The sequence below is a fragment of the Carassius auratus genome, chromosome 12 (genome assembly GCF_003368295.1).
Source record: "Carassius auratus strain Wakin chromosome 12, ASM336829v1, whole genome shotgun sequence".
Taxonomy (NCBI): Eukaryota; Metazoa; Chordata; class Actinopteri; order Cypriniformes; family Cyprinidae; genus Carassius; species Carassius auratus.
The window spans coordinates 2,512,132-2,533,208 of record NC_039254.1 but is presented as its reverse complement, the minus strand read 5'-3'; the positions used below and the strand labels follow the sequence as shown (position 1 = coordinate 2,533,208).

Sequence of the window (21,077 nt, the reverse complement as noted above, 5' to 3'; positions counted from 1 at the left end):
CTTCTGGGTACAAGTATGGGATTATAATCCCATATACAAGTATTAAAACAGACCATCAACAATAATCTGTGACTTAACAAAGTGATGTACGTGTCTCCTATTCAGTTATTGAACAGACTCAACCCTGCTTATTAACTTTAGTGGAAAACCAGGCAAGAACTGCAAAGTGAGAACTAACTTTTCAGATTTTACATTGTAACGTTATATTCTTTTAAATCAAAGTCTGAAACAATAGCCACTGGACATTCAGGATCAGAATGACATTACTTCTTAAGTATTCCAATAACACAACAGTGTTTATGTTAAACTAACTGAACTGAATAAATCACAAGTTTGTATCATGTGTATCTACAGTCCAACTCACTGGTAACCTTTAAACATCTATTAGTTATATGGAAACATGCAAGAACAACAAACAAAATACTTACAACGTACAACAATTAAACTTGGTAAAAAAATGGTTATTTAATATAATATCATCCGTTACGCGTTGGAATAATTCATGAATTAATACGTCTTTACCTTTAAATGAGTCGCTGTAAATTTTAGGCATGAAAATAAAGGCTCACCTTTTGTGGTTACAGTTTATTTAAATCCGATGCACAAGGTGTTAATTCATGTTATCATTTCACAGGTGTACAACGTGACTCTATCCACTGTTTACACCATAGACATTAAAAGAAAGGTTCACACGTGTGTTACAATTCCGGTTAGAGGCGGAAGTGGTTACGTTCGACAAAGTGTGTCAAACAGGACCCTAGAATGAACGATCCGTGTCGCACGTTCCGCACACATGAGCATTATCTGTTTTCAACCATGGATTATGATACCTTGGTAATTATTTTATCGTACTAGTAAAACCGAATGATAAAGCAAGTTGTTTAGCAACAGAAAACAAATCATAAACTTGTTAAATATACATGCGTTCTTTGAGGTAAATGGCAATGTCTGGCAGTAAATGCTTCAAATGTAGTCTTGAATAATTTTAATCATAGAATGACCTTTTTTAATGAATTGATCTTCTGAGCGAATCAAAGACTCGATTGTGTATTTTTATTATTATTATTATTTTACCTACAGAGAGAGAATAAGTGAATAAATCAAACTTGCAATTTTATTTTAATTATGACAATGATTTTTGGTGTAGATAGTCACTGATTAGAATCAAAATCCTCACTATAAACTGTTAAGGGCATAGTATATGTTATATGTCTGGGAATGTTTGGCAACTGTTAATGTTAATCAACTCTATAGAGTTGACTTTCAACTCTCAATGCCTCAGATTTCATTCTTATTTCATGTAATATCTGAAAATAATAAATATATAAATACAATTAAATTAAACCAATTCAGAGGACACAAATTCACACATTTGAACATTTTATTTTAAATACATATGCATTATTTTACAAAGTGACAGGTTGTGTGAGCATAATTTAATGTAGAATAAATATCCCAACTGCACTGTAATACCTTAAAAGAGCATGAATTAATAAATAAGTTCTGAATTACTTTCTGGTGTAACCATAGACTACTGTTTCCAATCTACTCTTTGGTAGAAAATATTAATAAATAAAGTCCGTCATATAAATAAAAAGTCTAATGTGGACATCTGATATTGCTCTGTAACCAGCACTTGCACAATACCATGCTTCCTATATAATACAGTCCAAACGAAATAATTCTACTCTTCAAGTTAAACCCAGTCTTTGTCTCCTTAGGTTATGGATGTTTGCAAGATTACTGTAGATCCATCTGGCCATTGAAGTTCCACCAGGCTGGCTCCATTTCCCCAAGGACATCCTCCAGATACTGAGAGGACAGATCTGGAAGTGGGGCCACAGGCTGCTCCTCAGCGAGCCTGTCCAATGGGCTTCCACAGTCAGTGTAAGACACGGAGGGAGAGCAGTTTTCCAGTCCCATGTCCCAAAATGCAGAATCAGAAGAGGCAGGAGAGGTGGCAAGTGACTCCAGGTCACTAACACATCCAACTCTGGCACTCCCATGAGGGTAAGGAGGTGGTGGGTAGAGGAAGAAATGGCTCTCATCCTTGTAGGAATTCCCAAAACTCTGTGCTGGTAGATTCCATGTAGACTCAGGAGAGGACTGTGTGCTTCCTCCAGAGCTCCAGCTGTCTGCAGCTTGCAGATCAGAGGGAAGAGAGGGAGAACAAGAGGTTCCCATCAGCCTGTTTTGCCGTGGCTTAATAGCAGGTGTGCTGTAGGTGGTTGGAGGAAAGGTAAAGTGCTGTGGAGATGTTTGAGCCATCTGAAGGTTGAAGGATGCCTCTTGAATGCCTCTATGGTGGCCACTGGCCCCAACACTAGCCATGTGAGGAGGTAGAAAAGGGCTGGGCAGAGGAGAGGTACTATCCAGCTGTGGTGAGGTCCAAGTGGCTCTGTTCTTTAGGGTTCTGGCCCTCTTGTTCTGGAACCACACCTGGAAAAACAAAACAAAGTTATGTTAGCAGGTTAATGGATTAACATTTTTATACTTTTTAACATGTATATGAAAACAGATTGTTTTCTATATTGATGTTGGCATACCTGAATACGTGACTCTGGAAGGCCTGTGGCTTGAGATAGACTTTCCCTGACACTAATACCAGGGTAAGGATCCACGCTGAAAGCCATTTTTAGAAGTTCTAAATGCTCTTTGTTAAAACTGGTTCGCTTCCTGCGGCCTGCAATCTTACTGGCCTGTGAGCTTCCATCTTGAGCTGTTAGAGAAAAAAATAAATGACATGTTGGCAAATGCATCTAGAGGATATAAGAAATATAAATATTTCAGAAAAAATTCTTAAAATATCTTTCAAATATTTAAAATAATATTTCAAAAAAAGTTACATAAAATAAATACTTAATAATAATGAAATAAATAAAAGGAATTCTTACCAATGCAGTCAGTCCACATGTCTTTGAAGGATTTCTGATTGTAGAATGAAAGGATGAGTAGGTCAAGCTGAACGCTTTGTTACTGCTCCTTGTGCTACAACTGAAGGTTGCCAATATTTATACCTGCCCACTTGATGGTCCAGAAAGGGGCTGTCCTAACACTTGTACACTTAAAAGGTTAAGTGGGCTCTGTGATCTCTAATGGGCAAGTCACACCTCCATTCCTGCCACACCTTAATTTACACTTCATTCATCCATCCATCATCTTTTGTTGTTAATCACAAACACTTGATCAATTTGCAAACATGTCAAAACAATTTGTAAGACTGTTTATAGAAATGCTGCTTATGTTTTAACTAGCCTATTGCGGCTTACTAATTTTGAAAAGAAATACTTTTGCAGGTACATGACCATATCTTTATTAGGATTTTACATAGCCTACATTTATGCATGTATGTATGTATGTATTTAAAGTAATTGAAAGTCTATAAATACATTTTACATTCAGCTTGCAAAGTTTATGGTGAATTTTATTTAAAAAGAATCAGAAATGTAAATATATTTAAACAATAATAAAATATGTACATAATAGCATTTTTTATTCTCTCAACAAATATTATTATTTGTATTTATTACTATCAATAACAATATACATTATAATTATGTATTTTTACCGGATATACATTTAAAGAAAAATGAATATACAAATAGTATGTATCTTTTATTTTTTGTGTATATACTAATTTCAAGTATAGAAGTTTTGTATAACCACAATGTCGTTTTAATAAAAAAGATTTTTAAAACTGTATTTCAAAAGAGTAATTGTTACAATACTTAATATTGGTATAGATATGTATGATCATGCCACACTGTTTCTCATCACAGTTTGTATTAAATGATGTGAACCTAAAAGTATCTAGTTTAGGAATAAAACATTATTTTGTGTTGGAACAGTCTCTCAACAATAAAAAGGTACATATACTCTATATTCTTAATATCATACAAGAAATAGAAAGATTTAAAAATTTCAGCATTTTGTGATAATCAAATTAAAAGATTACCTTGATCGTAGGTGTGAATGATGTTTGATGAATGTGTTCACACCTCTTTGATTGATATGCCCTAATCTGTTTATACAATTGCTTCTATGAAGCCAACTCCAACACATCCATGGCTGTAAATACTCCTTTATCAATATGAATAGGCTCCAGTCACAGATGCCTATAGGTCTATATAATTTTTTACCCTGACAATTATAATAATAATAATGTCATTATATCTCCCATACCATATTTCCAAGTTATTAGAAAAAGAAAACACTTTTTAAAAAGCAGCAATGGAATGCTCTTATTAAAACAATGAATACAACAATAAATCTTAGCTCTTCCATTAAATATTTTAAATTATGGCTAATGTACAGATAAATCTGCTGCTCTAAGGTCAGCTTCAGTATTGTTGGTACAGTTTGGGCTAAACTAATATCTGCATTTCTTATTACAATAATTAAGTATATTTAGTATATTTATTTAATTGTTTTGTAATTTTACATTTTCCTGGTTAAAACATCTGTTATGCTGCAAGATCACCTTATTGTCCCAAGGCCTGGTGAATTTCTGATCTTGGTCATCCTTCCTCATTTGGGATCTTAGCATAATAATGGCCTACAATGACAAACAATAGTAATATCTCAAATGTGAAATTTGAAGTCAGTGGGCTCTATGATCTCCAATGGGCAAGTCACACATGCCACACCTTAATTTACACTTCATTCATTCATCCTCTTTTGTTGTTCATAACAATCACTTGATCAATTTGCAAACACGCCAAGACAGTTCGCAAGACTGTTGACAGTAATATGTTTGGAGGTATTTTCCCATATTTTGCAGTATATTACATACATTTTAATTGTCTTATTTGTAAATAAATCTCTCTTATTATACAAAGTTCATGATAACCTTAGTTGAATTTATAATATGAAAATACAACAGTGCAGTAACCTTACAGTTATAGAAAGGAGACATTTCAGTCTGAGATATCTCAAAATAGCATTTTAAATATTTATGGCAGTTTTGCCATTTTTGGTGACCACCTGGTCTGGTGAATTTCTGACCTTGGTCATCATTTATTCTAGATCTGAAGTTACCAAATATGAATTTTGGAGTTGTATGTTGAAATGCAAGGACAACAATGTTTGTCTGATTTGTGAACTCATATCATTGTGATTATTGATACTTACATAAAGAATATACATATAGCTGAACAAAATATAAAAGTATTATGAATAGATATATTTGCATTAAAATTCATTGTAGTAGCCTATTCATTTATTTATTTTGGAAATAATTAGCATTTGTTTTGATTTGTTTCATAAATCAAAACAAAAAGTATCAAGTCCAAGCTGCAATAAGGAAAATGTTTGTTAGAATTTCATTGCAAAATTATGTTTGTGTGTATAAAGTGGTATGTTTGTGTGTGGTAAACATACTGCTTTAACATTTATTGTAAACATATGTTTCTTTACTAACTTATTTGTTCTGGAAATTAGTTTTGTGCATGTGTTACATAAATCTGCTAGAAGAGTATCATTGTCATCATCATGGCCACCATCACAATAGTGCAAAAATCAATGCATCTATTTCCAGCAGGTCAGTGCGCTTGTATTTACAACCCAATAAACACTAGTTTAACTATCCATGGAGAGTAATGATATTGTAGGTCAAGATGGCGCGCCATGATCTAGAGTGAGTCATGGCGTCCCTAGAGTCCACAAAACAACAGTATGCATGGCCACTTTTGAAAATGTGTTGAACTGCTTCTAATACAGAGCAAGAACTGCATGGATTTTGATTTAAACAAGGCGTTCTATTCATGAATTAATCAAAGGAGTATTTTATTCCATTTAAATAATTAGTTTCGATGTTTAAAGCGAAATATTTGTTGGTAAAGACGACCTAATGAGTCTTTCAGGTAATCCATATTCATCCGCTCTGAGTTCCTGCCTCACGCGCAGTGAAGGGAGCGGAACCCGGATGGAACTGTCATGGCTGCCGTCACCGACCTGCCAGTCTAAAGAGAAAAAAGAGGTAAATTTCTCCAAACTGCGCTTATTTAAATCAGCAGTATTAATTAAGACATAATGTCATTTAATTTAACTATAACGGCCACTTTTTTGAGTAGTGTGCTCCTGCGTTGACTTCTTTGTTTTTTTATCGTTTGAATACATCCAGCGTGGGTGGGGGCGACTTGCTTTATTTTTGTTGATGTGGATAAATAACATGGCTTATGAGTGATTGATTTTGAGTGGCATTTGTAGACGTGTTCCCTATGAGAGTAGCGGGATAGTCGGTGTGCATCCAGAAATGCACGGCCATAATTATCGCGTTGAGTCGATTGACAAGGCACTTCCTTTAGTTGAATGTGTATTATGCGCGTCCGCGTTGCACAAAGTTGGTGAATGTCAACTTAATTTAAATAACCGACTTTTATCATTCGCAGATGGACGACTTTGTTGTTGAGTGTTCCTAGTTTGTTTGATGTTTTAAAAAGTTTATACCCCTGTAGAGTGATTGCAAAGTAATGAAATCCTGGTCAAAAGTTTAGCTAATATAGCAGTTGAGGAAAATGAGTAACATTAACGTTATAGATAAATCATCGCTGTCCGTGACGAGGTATGCTTGAGTTTTATGTCGTCCTGATGAAGTTCACACTTCATATATGAGATGATGTGCATGCATCACTTTACTTTGTATATTCCAACTGGTTTAATTCCCCCAGTTTATGAATAAAGCTGGTTTTCTTGAAATTTACTGTCAAAAGGCACCAAGCAGAATTTAGGCTTGCCAAATGACACATTTTGCTGCTTTGCAACACATTTTATAGATTTGTATTTTTCTTTTTTGGGGGGGACTGCAAAAATGAGAGAGAAGCTTTAGTCTCATCTCATTCCTTTAGATCAAAACATGGTCCATGTTCTAATCTAACTGCACTGAAAACTGAAGTGTTTTCCTTCATTCTGAAATATAATACGGTTTATGGAGGGAATCATACTTATATTAATCCGATTAACCCAAGTAATTCCACACCAGTTAAATAAATGTATCATCTAAAGTTTTTAAGTAGTTAGTGATGCTGGTCACAGTTCATCATACTTCTTGTTTGGTTGAGACCTAATATATATATATAAACAATTTTTTTTATTCTCTGTGTATTATGACGTTTCACATGCTTTCAAACTTATTAAACTGTTGTAGAAATTAGACAGTTTACACCAGCCATGTAAAAATATACATGCCATGATGTCATGTACTGATTCTTGTAGAAATTGTTTAATAGATATTGACATATTTATACGTTACATTTCTACAGGCTACCAGTGCACAGACCAAGTTTGAATTTCTAATAGTGAGATACCAGGCATTTTTCCCATAGTAAACATTTCTGTTATTAAACAATATCAGAGATGTTGTTAGGTGACCCATATACATTTGTGACATGGCATCATCATTACATCGCATCCATTTATCATCTTGCAATTTTGCATTTCTAATTTTGTGGAAAAAAAAAAAAGTCCTAACATTTGGCAGTTCTTTTATGAATAAAGACACAGATATGTAAAAAAAAAAAAAAATTGCATAGTTTGATTTCTTCTTCTGGTTCATTCTTTACACTGGAGTGCTATATTCTGCACTGTAAATACAGTGTACAACTCATTTTGGAAAATGTAGGAAATCATCCATGTATTTTATGTTTGCAGAACATTGGCATAATAAACTCAGTCTAACAGTTTTAAACTGCAGCAGTGGGATAGTATGCGGTTCTGAACATCTCTGAAAACATCAAATTTATGGAAATCTGCAGAATGCTCTATAGGTTTTCACAGAATGTGTAGAATATTCGGAAACATCTTACTGTAGAATATAAAAAAAACTGATGTATAAATCCATATGGACTCATAACAATTATTAATATTAATATATTAATATTATTAAGAGCTTTTTATACTTCTTATCCTGTAGTATACAATTTAAAAGCTGCTTAGACTGTAGTTGTTCAGGACATAAGGAATTGAGGTGAATGGTGTTGAAATATTTCTGTCCTTCTTTCTTGATGCTAAGACAACAAGCTTTAAAAAGCAAAAAAAATGTAGTCTGACATTTTAAACAAATACTAGTATTGCAAAGCTTAAATACTCAACATGCTGCATTAAATAAAAGCATACTAGCTTTTACTAAAGGGGTAATTTTTCTTAACTGCTGTTAACATTTAATTGTGCAGTAGAATTATTCCTATCTTACAATTTAATAATGCTTGCTTGTTTTTTAATATTGCAGGAGCCTTTATTCTAAAGCATGGAGGTTGACCTGACGACATCAGATGATCCCCCTGAAAGCCATGACCTGAGCCAGGATGATGACCCCTCACAGGATCACACTTTGCCTCTCGAATTGACACATCAGCTTCCAGAGACAGCCTCTTGCAATGAACATTGTGACCAAGAAACACCCCCTGAGGAGTCAGCCACTGATAATCTTCACACAGACGGCAAAGCTTCTGGAAAGACTCCGTGTAAGATGCAGCAGGGTGCAATCTTCTCTGGAAAAATACTGAGTTTTTGTTGCTCTGAATGCAAAGACGACACCACTTACAGCCCAAATGACTTGCTGAAACATTTTCAAGGAACACACAAGGGGACTCTTCCAACTTATCCTTGTGATCTGTGCTTGTTTGTCACCAATGAATTCTCATCTCTTCAGCGACATCGCATCGGACATCGAAACACTTTGGTCACGTGTGAGATTTGCAACGATGGGGTGCAGTATTCGCTTCTTTTGCTCACCAGGCACTTTACCAACTGCCACAGCCATAATGGACAGTTTCTCTGTAAAAAGTGTGAGTTTTCCACCCGTGATGCAGGAACCTTTGTTCAACACATCCATCATCACAATGAACGTAATCACAAATGTGTGAAATGTCCACATGGCAGCCCCACGCAAGGGGAGCATCAGAGGCATAACATGGTGCATTCTGGGACTTTTCCTTTCTCTTGTCAGATTTGTGGCTATAGTGCAGCTCGCAGAGATTATCTGAACAAACATCTTACTGTGGCACACGGTGAGGAAATGAACAAGTGGAGAACAAATGAGGACAGTTCTGGAGTTAATTCCCCTGGATTAAAACGGTTGCTTAAAAAGTCTCCTCCAGTTGGAGGATCCAGAGAATCGCAGTCGATGTCAAAACGTAACTCAGTCGCCGGTGTAGGTCTGCTTGATCATAATGGCAGGTTGTTTAATTCTGAAAATACCTTGGAGGAGACCCAGCAGTTCCTTGAAAGAGCTGTCGGTGTTAAAAAGGAGAGTGTTAAATGGACAAAGTCTCCTATAAAAAGTGAGTCGCAAACTTTGCACCTCATTCAATCAACAACGCCACAACCAAAGTTACAAGAGCATGAGATTAGTCCAGGAAGTCCAGTTCTGAATTCAACCAACAGCAATGGACTGACCGTCCTTATGGTGAAAAACAAAATTTCTATCCCACCGAACTGCACCACTAAAGTCATGGGCTTCAAGATGGTAGATGGTAAAAAACATTTAGTTCTTAAAGTCATACCGACAAAACAAGAGGACTACACTGCAAATGAAGGGTCTGATTCACACATTGGTGATGATGAAGTCAAAATAACCAGCAGTCCCTGCTCTTCATCCTCACCAAGCATAGGATCTCTCCTTAGTTTAGAGTCTGGCGAATCAAATGAGATATCTTCAATTAAAGAAGAGTCACAGGAAGTTGAAAATCACATTGGCAACCATCTCCCCCTGATAAATGAGCACAAAGTTAACTTTGAGAGTGCGAGTAAAGCTAAAGCAGAGCAGGTTAATAAAAAGGATTCTGAAGTCTCACATAGTGTTAAAGTACTGTCTACGGCATCAAAAGATGCTGCACTTTTCCTGTGTCAGAGCCGTCAATCCAATGGAAGGTCATCGCCTCATCTGCATGAGGTGTCTTTCCTTTGTCCGAGTGAGAAATGCTCCACTGATGATATCCAGACAGCCAGCACACTTCCAGTTTCAACTAAAGAGCTTTCCTCCACTGATTCTGATTTGCAGATGGCTCAAGTAGATTCATCTAAATACAAGGCTAATGTGTTAGCTTCAGTTATAGATGGACCCTCAGGATCACAATCATCTGCTGATGAAAGCACATGTCCTAATGCAGTTTCTGATTTAGAATCAAACCCTGAAATGTCTGTAGAAGGCAAGTCCACAAACACTGACACCCTGAAATCTAAACTTCCATCAAAAATGACTGTAGATGCACCATTTTCAGTAATAACAGAAGAATCCCTTATCCAGGAACCATGCGAGAATAGCACTGAACCAAACTGCGCTATTAAAAGCCCTGTGGAAAAGAGTATCCATGATTTAGTGGCTAAAGAAGGGCAGGATTCTGATTCTGACCAAGTTAAGACCTCTACCGCAGAAGTTGGAGAGAGCTTTCAGTTTTACCCAAATGCTCATTCTGAGACTCCAGCCTCAGACAGTATTGTCGTAAAGTCCTCTGAAGTAACTAAAAACAAAACCGCAGAGGCAAGCGCACAAAGTGAAACTAGTAAAAGTGCATCAACTGAAGCCAAAGATAGTAACACAGAAGTTGAAAATAACTTTCTCAATTCCCCAAGTCAAGAGGTCTTTAGTTTCCACAATTATTCTAAAGACACTTCTGGAAGCTCTCCTGATTCATTGCTGCCTGAGGAAGACTCACCGCATTTGGAGGAAGAAGAGTGTGAGGAGGATTTTGGTGATTGGAGCTTAACTCTGCCACCATCGCCGCCTCTTCAGACTGAAGAAGATAGCAAGGGAGGGGCTAATGAGAGCGATCTGGTCTCTGAAAGTGGAGAGAAAGCATTAGAGAGAGTGTCAGATAGTGATATTGAGGTCGATGAGTGCATAGCTACTGTCGATGATTCACTCATTCCTGTTCTTCCAGAAAAAGAAGAAGAAGCTTGTTCATCAGTACCAGAGAAAAAACAGGAAGGCGATACCTTTGCAAGCGAAAACACAGCAACAAGTGTGAATAGTGCGGCTGTTTTGGGCAAGATACTTGAAAAGCACTCAGACGCCATAATCAGCCAGCAGCTTGAGAAAGAAAGAATGAGGTCTTCGGCGACGGTACAAGAAACTGTTAGGCCGACCAAAACCACACTTCGGATCTTGCAGACACCTGAAGGAAAACAGCAGATGTTCCTTCAAACTACAGACACTCCATATGCCGTGCCAGTTCAGCTGAAAAGTGGAGCTGGTTTCAAGCTAATCACTAAGTCCTGTTCTCCCCAAATTAATGTGTCTTATGTGAAACCTGGGATTGAGATGGCCAGCAAGACAACGGGGTTAGCTCTTACTTTAAATGGAGGCAGAATTGGCATGTCTGGACAGAGTTCAAATCTTGAAACAAAAGGTCAAGTGTCTGCCCAGATGGCACCAAGTGGCAGTGGAAACCGCTACTTCGTCAATGCTTCTGCTCTTAAAACATCTCTTCTCTTATCAGGTGCTGTCAAGTCCTCATCCGGAGAACAGGCGACCAACGCGCCACAGACTTGTTATTTGGTTCAAAGACCTCTCCCTGTTACGCCAGTTAGTAGTGAGTCAAGTGGTTCGAGTTCAAAGACTGTGCTTGCAACTCGTCCTGTATTGGCCATGCCTGTGAAAGCTGCAGATAAAACCAGTCCTTTGCAGGCTGGGAGACAAGCTTACTTGGTTAGATACATTTCTCCTGCCAAGTCAGGTATACTTTTGAACAATTCAGATGGGAAAACTTTGAACGAGGCTGGCAAAAACAGGGTTTTCCTTAAGGTCGTTCGTGGTCCCAACGGCACCAGATTTCTCTCCACCACTCCATACACCACAGCCAAAAAATCGGTATACCTTGCGGCAAGCTCTCTGCAGTCACCTTATTTGTTAATGTCCTCAAATGAATCTTTAACCAATATGTCAGCAGGACTTAAAACCTCTACTAATTCACAAGGTCTCATTCATAAATTCATCCCTGCATCCCAACTTAAACATATTATACCCCAGTCCGATGTTCAGACCAAAAACAGGGCTGGTCACGATGTAGCATTACAGAAGTCGCCCCTTGTTCCCTGTTCCGTCCGTCCACGAAGCCAAAGGAAACGGAGGCGAAGAGCTTTGTTTGAGGAAATGCTGGAGAGCTCCTCCAAAATGAGGAGAATCTCCAGCAAGTCGTCGGCTGAGAAAGACGCTACCTCAATTTGGGAGCCTGTTGCGAAAGATGTGGTGAGAACGCTGAGGCTCTGTCCCTTTAGTCCACTTCAAGAAATCAAATCTCCCCGGCGAAACCAGCCTGTGGTTGTGCTGAACCATCCAGATGCAGACATTCCTGAAGTTGCTAGCATCATGAGGTCCGTGAACCGATACAAAGGTGAAGTTCTCAAGGTGGCACTGTCCCAAAATACAGTTAAAGCCCTGTCGGAGTTTCCAAGAACGCTTGCAAAGCAGAATGCTTCCAATGGCAGTGGGGGTAAAAGATCAAGGCCAGTAAGTGGTGCTGTTCAAGAGAGATTCATACTGAAACTGAAGTTAAAAAAGACTAGCAGAAATAAATATGAGGTGGTGAGGTCCTCATCTGCTGGTTCAGAGCAGCAGTCAAATTTTTGTTGCTGGTTTTGCGGCCGAGTTTCAACAACCAGGAGGACTGGATCGGCCATGGTCAACGGCATCTAATGGAGGCAACAAGAGACTGGAATAAGCTGTTCTAATGCAACTACACAGCCCCTGGATTGGGCCAAATGCCATCCTTCATTGTAAAAAAAAAAAAAAAAAAAAAAAACCTTTGTAATATTTTCTTTCTTTTTTTTAATAGTACAGTAAGATACAGTTAACCTGTTGATGTTATTTTTCCATAGATTTTTCTTCAGACGCTTTTAAAGAGTATAGTGTAATAGAGAAGAGTTTGGTACCTGGAACAAGTTTGTATGTAAATAATTTTCACCCTTGTATATTTAAATGAAAACCCTCGAGTATGTATAGAGCGGAACTGTGAAAACTGGACACACTGTATGTTTATGGTGCAAGCAGAAAGATCACTGGTATAAGATGGTGCTGTCTCTTATAGACCTCTTTTAATGCAGACAATTGAACTGAATACTCAGGTAATTCCATCATTTCTGAATGAATGAGTGAATGGTCCAGTTTATAAAAAAAAAAAAAAGTCATCTGTGTTTGATTGTAGATTTTTATGTACCATTTAAGTACAGTTTAAGTTGGCTACATTGTCACACTGAAACAATTCTAATTTCCAATGAATGTCTTTTCCGGGCCTTAGATATTGTGAAAATGTTCAAAGAAATTGAATTTGATATGCAAATTTTAAAGGGACAGTTCACCCAAAAATACAATTTGTTGTTTTCTCACTCTCATTGTCGTTCCAAATCTGCACAAATTTTGGCCAGTTTTATCAAGTCAAGTCTAAAAGGTTAGACCCCACTTAATTTCATTCCACGGACATTTTTTAAAAGATCTTCATCAAGGTTTGATGTGACATGAGGGTGAGAAAATGAAGATTGAATTAGAATTTTAAGGGTGAGCTATCCATTTTAATATTATTTAGGATGACACACATTATTATGTGACACACATGATATTGCCTAAAAACATGCCCAACTGGTTCCTGTGGAAACCATCCTGTTAAAATGTTGTGTACGTTGAGGTGGTTTGCCATTTAATATGCAGTATTTGTTCTCATGTTGTATCTTTGGGTCAGTTTCGTGTTTTGCTGGTACCATGCATCTCCCTTCATTATGTCAGTTCAGACCCGGTGTCATTTCAGTAGCAATAATGGACTTTATAATAGTGTAGTTGGAATTTTTCTCTGTAAAGATATTCTGAACCTTCATCTGTCAGTTATGGCTTTGGTGCTTTTTGTTGTCCTTTTCCTTATTTGAAATGAAGTAATGCACCTGTAAATGTACTGTTATGCTTTACTAAAAAGAGAGATAAAACAGGATGTATTGAGATGCAAGCCAACAAACCTCAAATAGCCAACCAAACACTAACTGTATTTTAGTTTTCTGTGATACTTGAGTGCCTCATTCTGCCTCAAACTTTTAACAAAAGGGTCTGTTTTTCCGTGGTAAAGTCCAGATTTGTAAGATTATTGGGTGCTTAGCAGAGTTCAAAGATTGAAAGTTGTGATTATTTATCCCTCGCTACATTGGTTTTTGATTTCAACTGATTTATAAACCACAAAATTAGGAGTTGGGACTTCCTTTAATTATTTTCTTTTTTTCATAAACTGTATTCTTATTGATAGCAAGTCTTTTCAATATGGGTTTATGTTCCATAGAAACAATTGGTTGACAGTTTAAAACTTAACAAAACACAGCTGAGATGTCATTTGAGTTATAAAATTCAACATATCCTTTGCATTAAAAGCATGGTTTACTAGAAGTTGTTGAAAATGCAACACTGTCCAGAGCAGATGGTGTTTTTAAATCTTTGTGAGTCTGCTATTTTGTTTTGTTTGTGTTTTTAAAAAAAATATAATTTCTTATTAAATATAGATAAACACCCCACAAGTTCTGTGATCTGTCACATAGTCTCCCTGAGATCTCTCTAATTGTTAGAATGGGTGTCTTCATTTGTCTGTGTACATTAATTGGTCAAGCTTTTATGGCAGAGAGGTAATAAGCTGGTAAAGTAGCTGGTGTTCAGTGTTTTATAGTTGTCCGAATAAATCAGTGGATTTTCTGAAGCTTTACTTTCCCATGTTCAGTCAGTAAACTTTGTTTCTAACGTGAAAACTATGTTGTTGGCCTATAAAGGTTTTTTATTTTATTTTAATATTCACTCTATGTTTGTCACCCTCTTTGTGACATGACAATCACTGTTATACATGTGAAGTAGTGGAAGTGTTTATGCAAACCATAACAGCTGACTAATATTCAGCTCAAATGGCCCAGCTTGAAATAAGTAATGTCATGACATGAATGAGCAAAAATATAGTCCTCACTCAGAACCGAATAATGTTTGTCCTCAAGCAAAAACGTCCTTCCTCTTTGTTGTAATGCCCACGTCACACAGGTTTTATTGGGATCTGAGAGACACGTTTATTTTTTTTATGCTAAGTGCCTAAAAGTGATGCACCAGGTTGACACTATATTGTACTGTATTTACCTCCTTGCAGTTCCCTCTTTAATAAATGTAAATACCTTTGAAGAAGATGGTTATTTTTTATGACTGCAAAAATGCTTGACACTTTTATTGCATTTGGGATTTGCTCTCTCTCTCTCTCTCTCTCTCTCTCTCTCTCTCTCTCTCTCTCTCTCTCTCTCTCTCTCTCTCTCTCTCTCTCTCTCTCTCTCTCTATATATATATAAAATGTGATTTGGCAGGCAAATGTTGCCAAGGCAGCACTCACCTCTAGATGGCAGTATTGCATTAGGTTAGTAAAATAGCAGTCTTTATAATGTCATGCCAAGGGTGTTTTACTGGCACATTCGGCGTAATATTGACTTATTAGTATTCAACAGTATGATGCAAACACGGGGGCATTTTTCCTCTAGCAAGAAGTCTATCAACATTTCTGTGGGGTCAGCTAAACTTCTAAGGAATTCACAATAGAGCAAATATATGTTTATCAATGAACCCTTGAATGGTGAACCCTTTCAGAAAGCCTTATGCCAGCCTGTGAGCTACTGTATGGAAATACAATTCATACATCTCTTACAAAATCACTCCCAGCAGCTATTAACTGCAAAGTTATCTTTTATTGCATCATTTAGTGTTGAAGATTCACTTTGACGTTCTCATATTTGTTAGCCACAGTTTAGTAACACTAAACTAAAAAAATAAACTTGAAAATAAACTTGAATAAAATATACATATCGAATGGCATTGATAAAAAGAAATGTACAAGTTTTTAAGCAAGGCATGTATCAGTTAAATATATATAATGATAGAAAAAATGAGAATAAGAAGGGGTCTCCTCATTTCTCTTCTAATAAAATAGGGTTTCGTATTATTCCCAAAAAAATTCTGCCCATTTTCATTTTCATATATTCCAATGAAACTGGTCTATTTTGTTAAGAGTTATGCTAGTGTGGGTGTTATGTATCAAATTAAACAAGATAATCTAAAGTTTAACAGTACATGACACTCCAAATGAATGTATTTATTATCCTATTTTAGATGCTGTCCCATACACGCTCTAATTTACCAGACCTTGGTTCAGCTTTCACCTTCATTCTCATGAAGGCTCTGTCATGATAATGAGGGCAAAATCTCTACCCAGGCTATGATTTGCCGTGAGTCATTATCCTTTGTCACTATGAGGATATTTGTGATGCATAAATGGGGCGTTGATGTAGTGGAGCTTATAGCCCCATGAGTGGATCGCATGACGCTCACACTCAAACAGATCCCAGATCTGTGACTGACTGATTAGTTTGGGATCAACTGATTGATAGAAAATCCGTGGACCCTCACTGAACAGGAAAGTGAGAGACAGCTCCGCCTGCTTTCACAGAATTTAAATAGGTCAGGCTTGTACAAGAGCTGTCTGCAGACTGCCTCTGACTTCCTGTCATTGAAGTGGTTCAGGCCATGAAGTAGCCTGCAGGAAGGAGGGAAGGCAGCCCATTCCATGAGAAATGAAGCATTAACACGCAAAGATGAGAAATCGAAGGAAAAAGAAGACGACAGCACAGATTAAGCTATTATTAAACAGTCACCATTTTTTTTACATTGTTTATATATATATATATATATATATATATATATATATATATATATATATATATATATATATATATATGGTGTTTGACATCTAATTATTATTATATTATTATTAAATACCAGCAACAAGTCACTCTGGGTTTTCTGCCCAAACTTGCCTGGGGGTAAATTTTTAATTAAAAATGTACTTGTCTTTCTCTCTCTCTCTATGTATGTATAACCAACACATATTTAGATATATCTTTCCCGATGTTTGACATCATATTGCCAAGATTCGCTGAAAAAAGAACCATCCTTGAATTTTAAGCAAAGGAAGCTATTATAAGACACCTGTCCACGTATCCAGCTCACCACGCTGTTCTATTCCTGTCCTGTGCCTTCCCGTCTATGGATCTATTTATCCTCCTTCCTCTTCGGTACCTCATTTTCACTGCTTCCTCCACCTCCCACTCTCTCAGATAGTATGTCATCTGATTTAAGTTGTTGTGCGTTCTGTCCATTACCACTCAAACCATATCAGAACATCAGGAAGTAGGCGTATGCCTGCTTCTATATAAGGCACAAAATAAAGTCACACCACCCTTTGAAACTAAATAATTAATATAATGTTTGGCAGTGTTCATTTCATGAATGGCTCTGGGGTAGAAACTGTTTTCGAGTCTGTTTGTCCATGATGTGATAGACCTGAAATGTCTACCAGAGGGCAGCCGCTCAAACATCTGATGTCCAGGGTGGGATGGGTCTTTTAGTATGATGGCTGCTCTACCGAAGTGTTGAGAACCAATGGGATTTGAGTTTGGGCTTTGCATTCAAGTTTTCATCAGGTCTTTTAAATTGGGATAGTTAAAGGGATAGTTCACTCAAAAATGTTAAAATGTAAATTACCCTATGACTTACTCACCCTCAAGCCATCCTAGGTGTATATAAGTTTCTTCTTTAAGATAAATACAATCAGCGTTTAAAAAGGGCTAAACTCTTCCTGGCTTTATAATGGCAGTAGTGGTCAAGCTTTTGAAGCAAAATAAAGTGCAGATATCTATCAAAAAAGGTGCTCCTCATGGCTCTTGGAATTAAAAAATGCCTTCTGAAGTGAATCAATGCGTTTGTGTAAGAAAAGTCTTTCATTGTTTAAAACTTCATAAACCGTAATCTCTATAGCTTCTGCTAACTGTCATATTCATGTTAACGAGAGAGAGGCATCAGCAGATGATGTTGGCCATAGGTGAAGCATAAACTCCAGCAAGAAGTGACAAAAACGCAGAATCACAGAGGAGAGAGCAAAAACACAGGTCATAAATTAGAAGTACAAAACGTGAATTTGTAAAGAAAAACTTTAGAGGATTTCGATACAAACCAAGAGGAGACTGGTTTTCCTTTGTTTAAAATAAAATTTGTTCTCGTGAGACTGGTATATTCTTACTGGAGCTTATGCTATGTCTATGTCCTGCATCAATCTGAAGGCTTTTATTGACCTGCACCCCCTCACAATATGTGATGGATTTATGCACTTTTTGATTTAACTTCAAAATCTTAACCACTATTCACCATTATAAAGCTTGAAAGGGCCAGGATGTTTTTAAAATATAACTCTGATTGTATTCGTCTGAAAGAAGAAAGTCATATACACCTAGGATGGGTTGAGAATAAGTAAATCATGTGGTAATTTTTATTTTTGGGTGAACTATCCCTTTAATTATCCAGTTAACCATGCACATCAGTTTTCAGTTTAGCTTCCTTGCTCCACATCAGTATGTTTCAATTAGAATCATTAAATTATTGGCACAATGCACATATTTCATCCTCGTTATGGATACAAAGTACTTTAATTAACAAAATTAACCCTTCCAAAGATTTAGTAAAAAATGCAGGGTGATCAAACCCATCAGCTGACACAAAAACTATCTGATCTGAACCAGTCAAATCTGTAATCTGAGGGTTTGAAATCCACCAGCAGATGGAAGTGAGTAGTAGCGTCCCTGCAGTTCCCTATCGAGGGAACTTCAAACTGCGTCCTACAGGGGGCACTATGGGGTCTGAAGCATTCATTCAAATTCAGAACAACGGACCACATTGGCTGACAACAGCCTATGACATGACTACCGGTGCGACCACAGTATAAACGGGCACCGGAAGAGCACGTCATTCTCTTCTTCATCTTCAGTGACTATTTTGTTTGAAGTAGGCATTCTGGTGGTAAGAACCATATTTTTCTTCCATTGTCATGGCATGCATTAGCAAGATGTTTAAGAAAAAGTGGGGATCTGTGACCTTTCTATTTGACACCTGATGACCCAGACAATCTTTGCATCGTTTGTTTGGGGCAAAGAGAACACACACACAATGACCTTGAGGGAGCGATCTGTGTCCACTGTGAGCATTTTTCCATGAAAAAAACTTAGCTCTGATCTTGTCTCTCTTTTCGAAAAAGGAGGGGTAGCTATCTGCTCACCATAGTTCAGGATCCGCCACTACTCACCTTTTACCAGTGCTCCCCTCATTCCTGAGGGTCGCCATGTTACCCCTCTCTGAGAATTCTGAGTTCTCCTCTCACTTTGAGGGCTGAGTTCTCCGTTTCCCAGAGCTCCTTGAACCAGCAACATCAGGCTACTAGGCCCCTTCATCTGCCTCCCTGATATGCTGCATTTATGTTTAAGCTTGCAGTATGTTTACCATTCACGATTATCTATGAGCACGCTGTAGGGTGAGCATCTGTATCCCCCTCTCGACTGAGAGCTGGGTGCTATGCTCCTTCAGCTAGGTAACTTACTGCTAACCAGACCATTTTTGTGACCATGATGATGAGTTGGTGACTCTTCATATGACGGATTATTCTATGGGTTGTGCCATTTCCATCTATGTGCACTCTATGTGTTCTAGGGTCTGCTCCCTCAGAGTGCCACTGTCACATATGGTTTCTAGGCCTGTCTAGTAAACAGCCTTCATGACCCCTTAGATATATTAGCATCCCTAAAATCCATGTTATGGTAAATGTGCATGCTAAGTCTCTGTGCACTTTCTAAAATCCACGCTGTGATGATGCACATCAGGCATTTTGCATTCTTTCTAAAATCCTGTATGGTAAGGGTTACGCGCTGCAGCTTTGTGCCCTTTCTTTGAGTTGGTGAGGGTGTAGCTACCAAGGGTCTGTTTAGACAGTTCCTTCAGTGAGCTTATGCAGAACAAATCGTAGCCCCTGGGTGACAGACCAAGACCTAGTTACTTCAAGGCGTTTGGACATATCCCCTTAAAAAAAAATCTTCTTTTGATTCCAAGCCTTTGAGCTCTACCCTGGGTTGAGGAGGTCCTGCCCCTAACAGGCAAGATTCTGGGGTATGTAGCTCAGGCCTTTGGTCGAAGGGAATAATGTCACTGACACCTGCCAAACCATCCCAGGGGCAACTCCCTTAAGCTTGAGTAGAGTTGATACTTAGTGCCCACCTTTGTGCTTCTCATGCACTCCCCTCAGCATGGTGGTGTGTGTATACCATTCCCCATAGCACCCCCTAGAGGACGCTGTTCAAAGTTCCCTTCAAAGGGAATGTCTCAGGTTATGTAACCATGGTTCCCTGAGAAGGGAATGAGACACTGCGTCTGATTAGTATCATTTTAACAACACCTGATGGGTTACGGGGTGAATGCGACATTGCTTAAATCCCATTTAGCTTTAACGAATGACCTACGTTTGCCCCTTAATTATTTTCCTCTTCTTCTTGATTTTAAATCTTACACATTTTAAGTAGACTTAAGGCCTCTTCAGTTACATACATGTTTTTTTTTTTCTCTGTTTTGAGAAGTCTACTAGTCACAACCTCAAGAAACCTTATGGGCAACTAAGTATTGCAGCAAATATTTAGTATAAAACATTGAAATGTTTCCAAGCATGTACCAGTGGTAACCTCACACAGCCATTTAGCTGGGAGGCTAAAAACTCCTATACAGTTTGAGTAAAAACATGCTGGCTGTTCTTCATCATCTCTTGGTCTCCTACAGTTCCGAGATGATGTCAGAGTCCTTGACAACAGAATGCGTGAGCAGGGATCAGCTGCAGAACAGGGAGGACTTATGAATAAACAATCGTCCAGGCCCTGCAGCTCTGAGGACTGTCAGCAAGAGCTGAGACACAGGCACAATAAGTACACGCCCAACTCAAGGTGAAGGTGATGCCTATTCTTCCTGCTGAATTCAGGGATGATTTTGACAAAGCACACTGGCCTTCAAACAACATTGCGAATGGACGGAATGAGAAATAGATCTAGTTAGGGAAGCAATCAGGCAACTTTGGGCATTATGCATTGAATTTCCCTTGCTACTTTGAAGCCTCTTAGCAGCAAAAGAACAGGACCACAGCATCAGGTGATAAAATACATTTATTGAAAATTGTGACAAATGTAAAAAAAAAAAAAACTGACTTTGGGTCAGGTCAGAGCACATATCA

At 37.8% G+C, this 21,077-nt stretch overlaps 2 protein-coding genes across 2 annotated transcripts; one reads left to right on the top strand and one right to left on the bottom strand.

Moving 5' to 3' along the window:
• Window positions 1-1,635: 1,635 nt before the first annotated feature.
• Window positions 1,636-2,913, bottom strand: mxtx2 (mix-type homeobox gene 2). The gene is made up of 3 exons (XM_026277607.1): window positions 2,895-2,913; window positions 2,547-2,719; window positions 1,636-2,439 (listed from the first exon to the last, which is right to left on the bottom strand). Exons 1-3 carry the CDS (start codon window positions 2,911-2,913, stop codon window positions 1,741-1,743), a joined length of 891 nt encoding a protein of 296 aa, XP_026133392.1. The 3' UTR covers window positions 1,636-1,740.
• A 2,873-nt stretch (window positions 2,914-5,786) lies between these two features.
• Window positions 5,787-14,080, top strand: LOC113111469 (zinc finger protein 518A). The gene is given in 3 exon segments (XM_026276224.1): window positions 5,787-5,977; window positions 8,225-12,581; window positions 12,584-14,080. Coding segments are annotated over 2 exon segments (4,422 nt in total). The 5' UTR covers window positions 5,787-5,977; window positions 8,225-8,242; the 3' UTR covers window positions 12,667-14,080.
• Window positions 14,081-21,077: the final 6,997 nt, after the last annotated feature.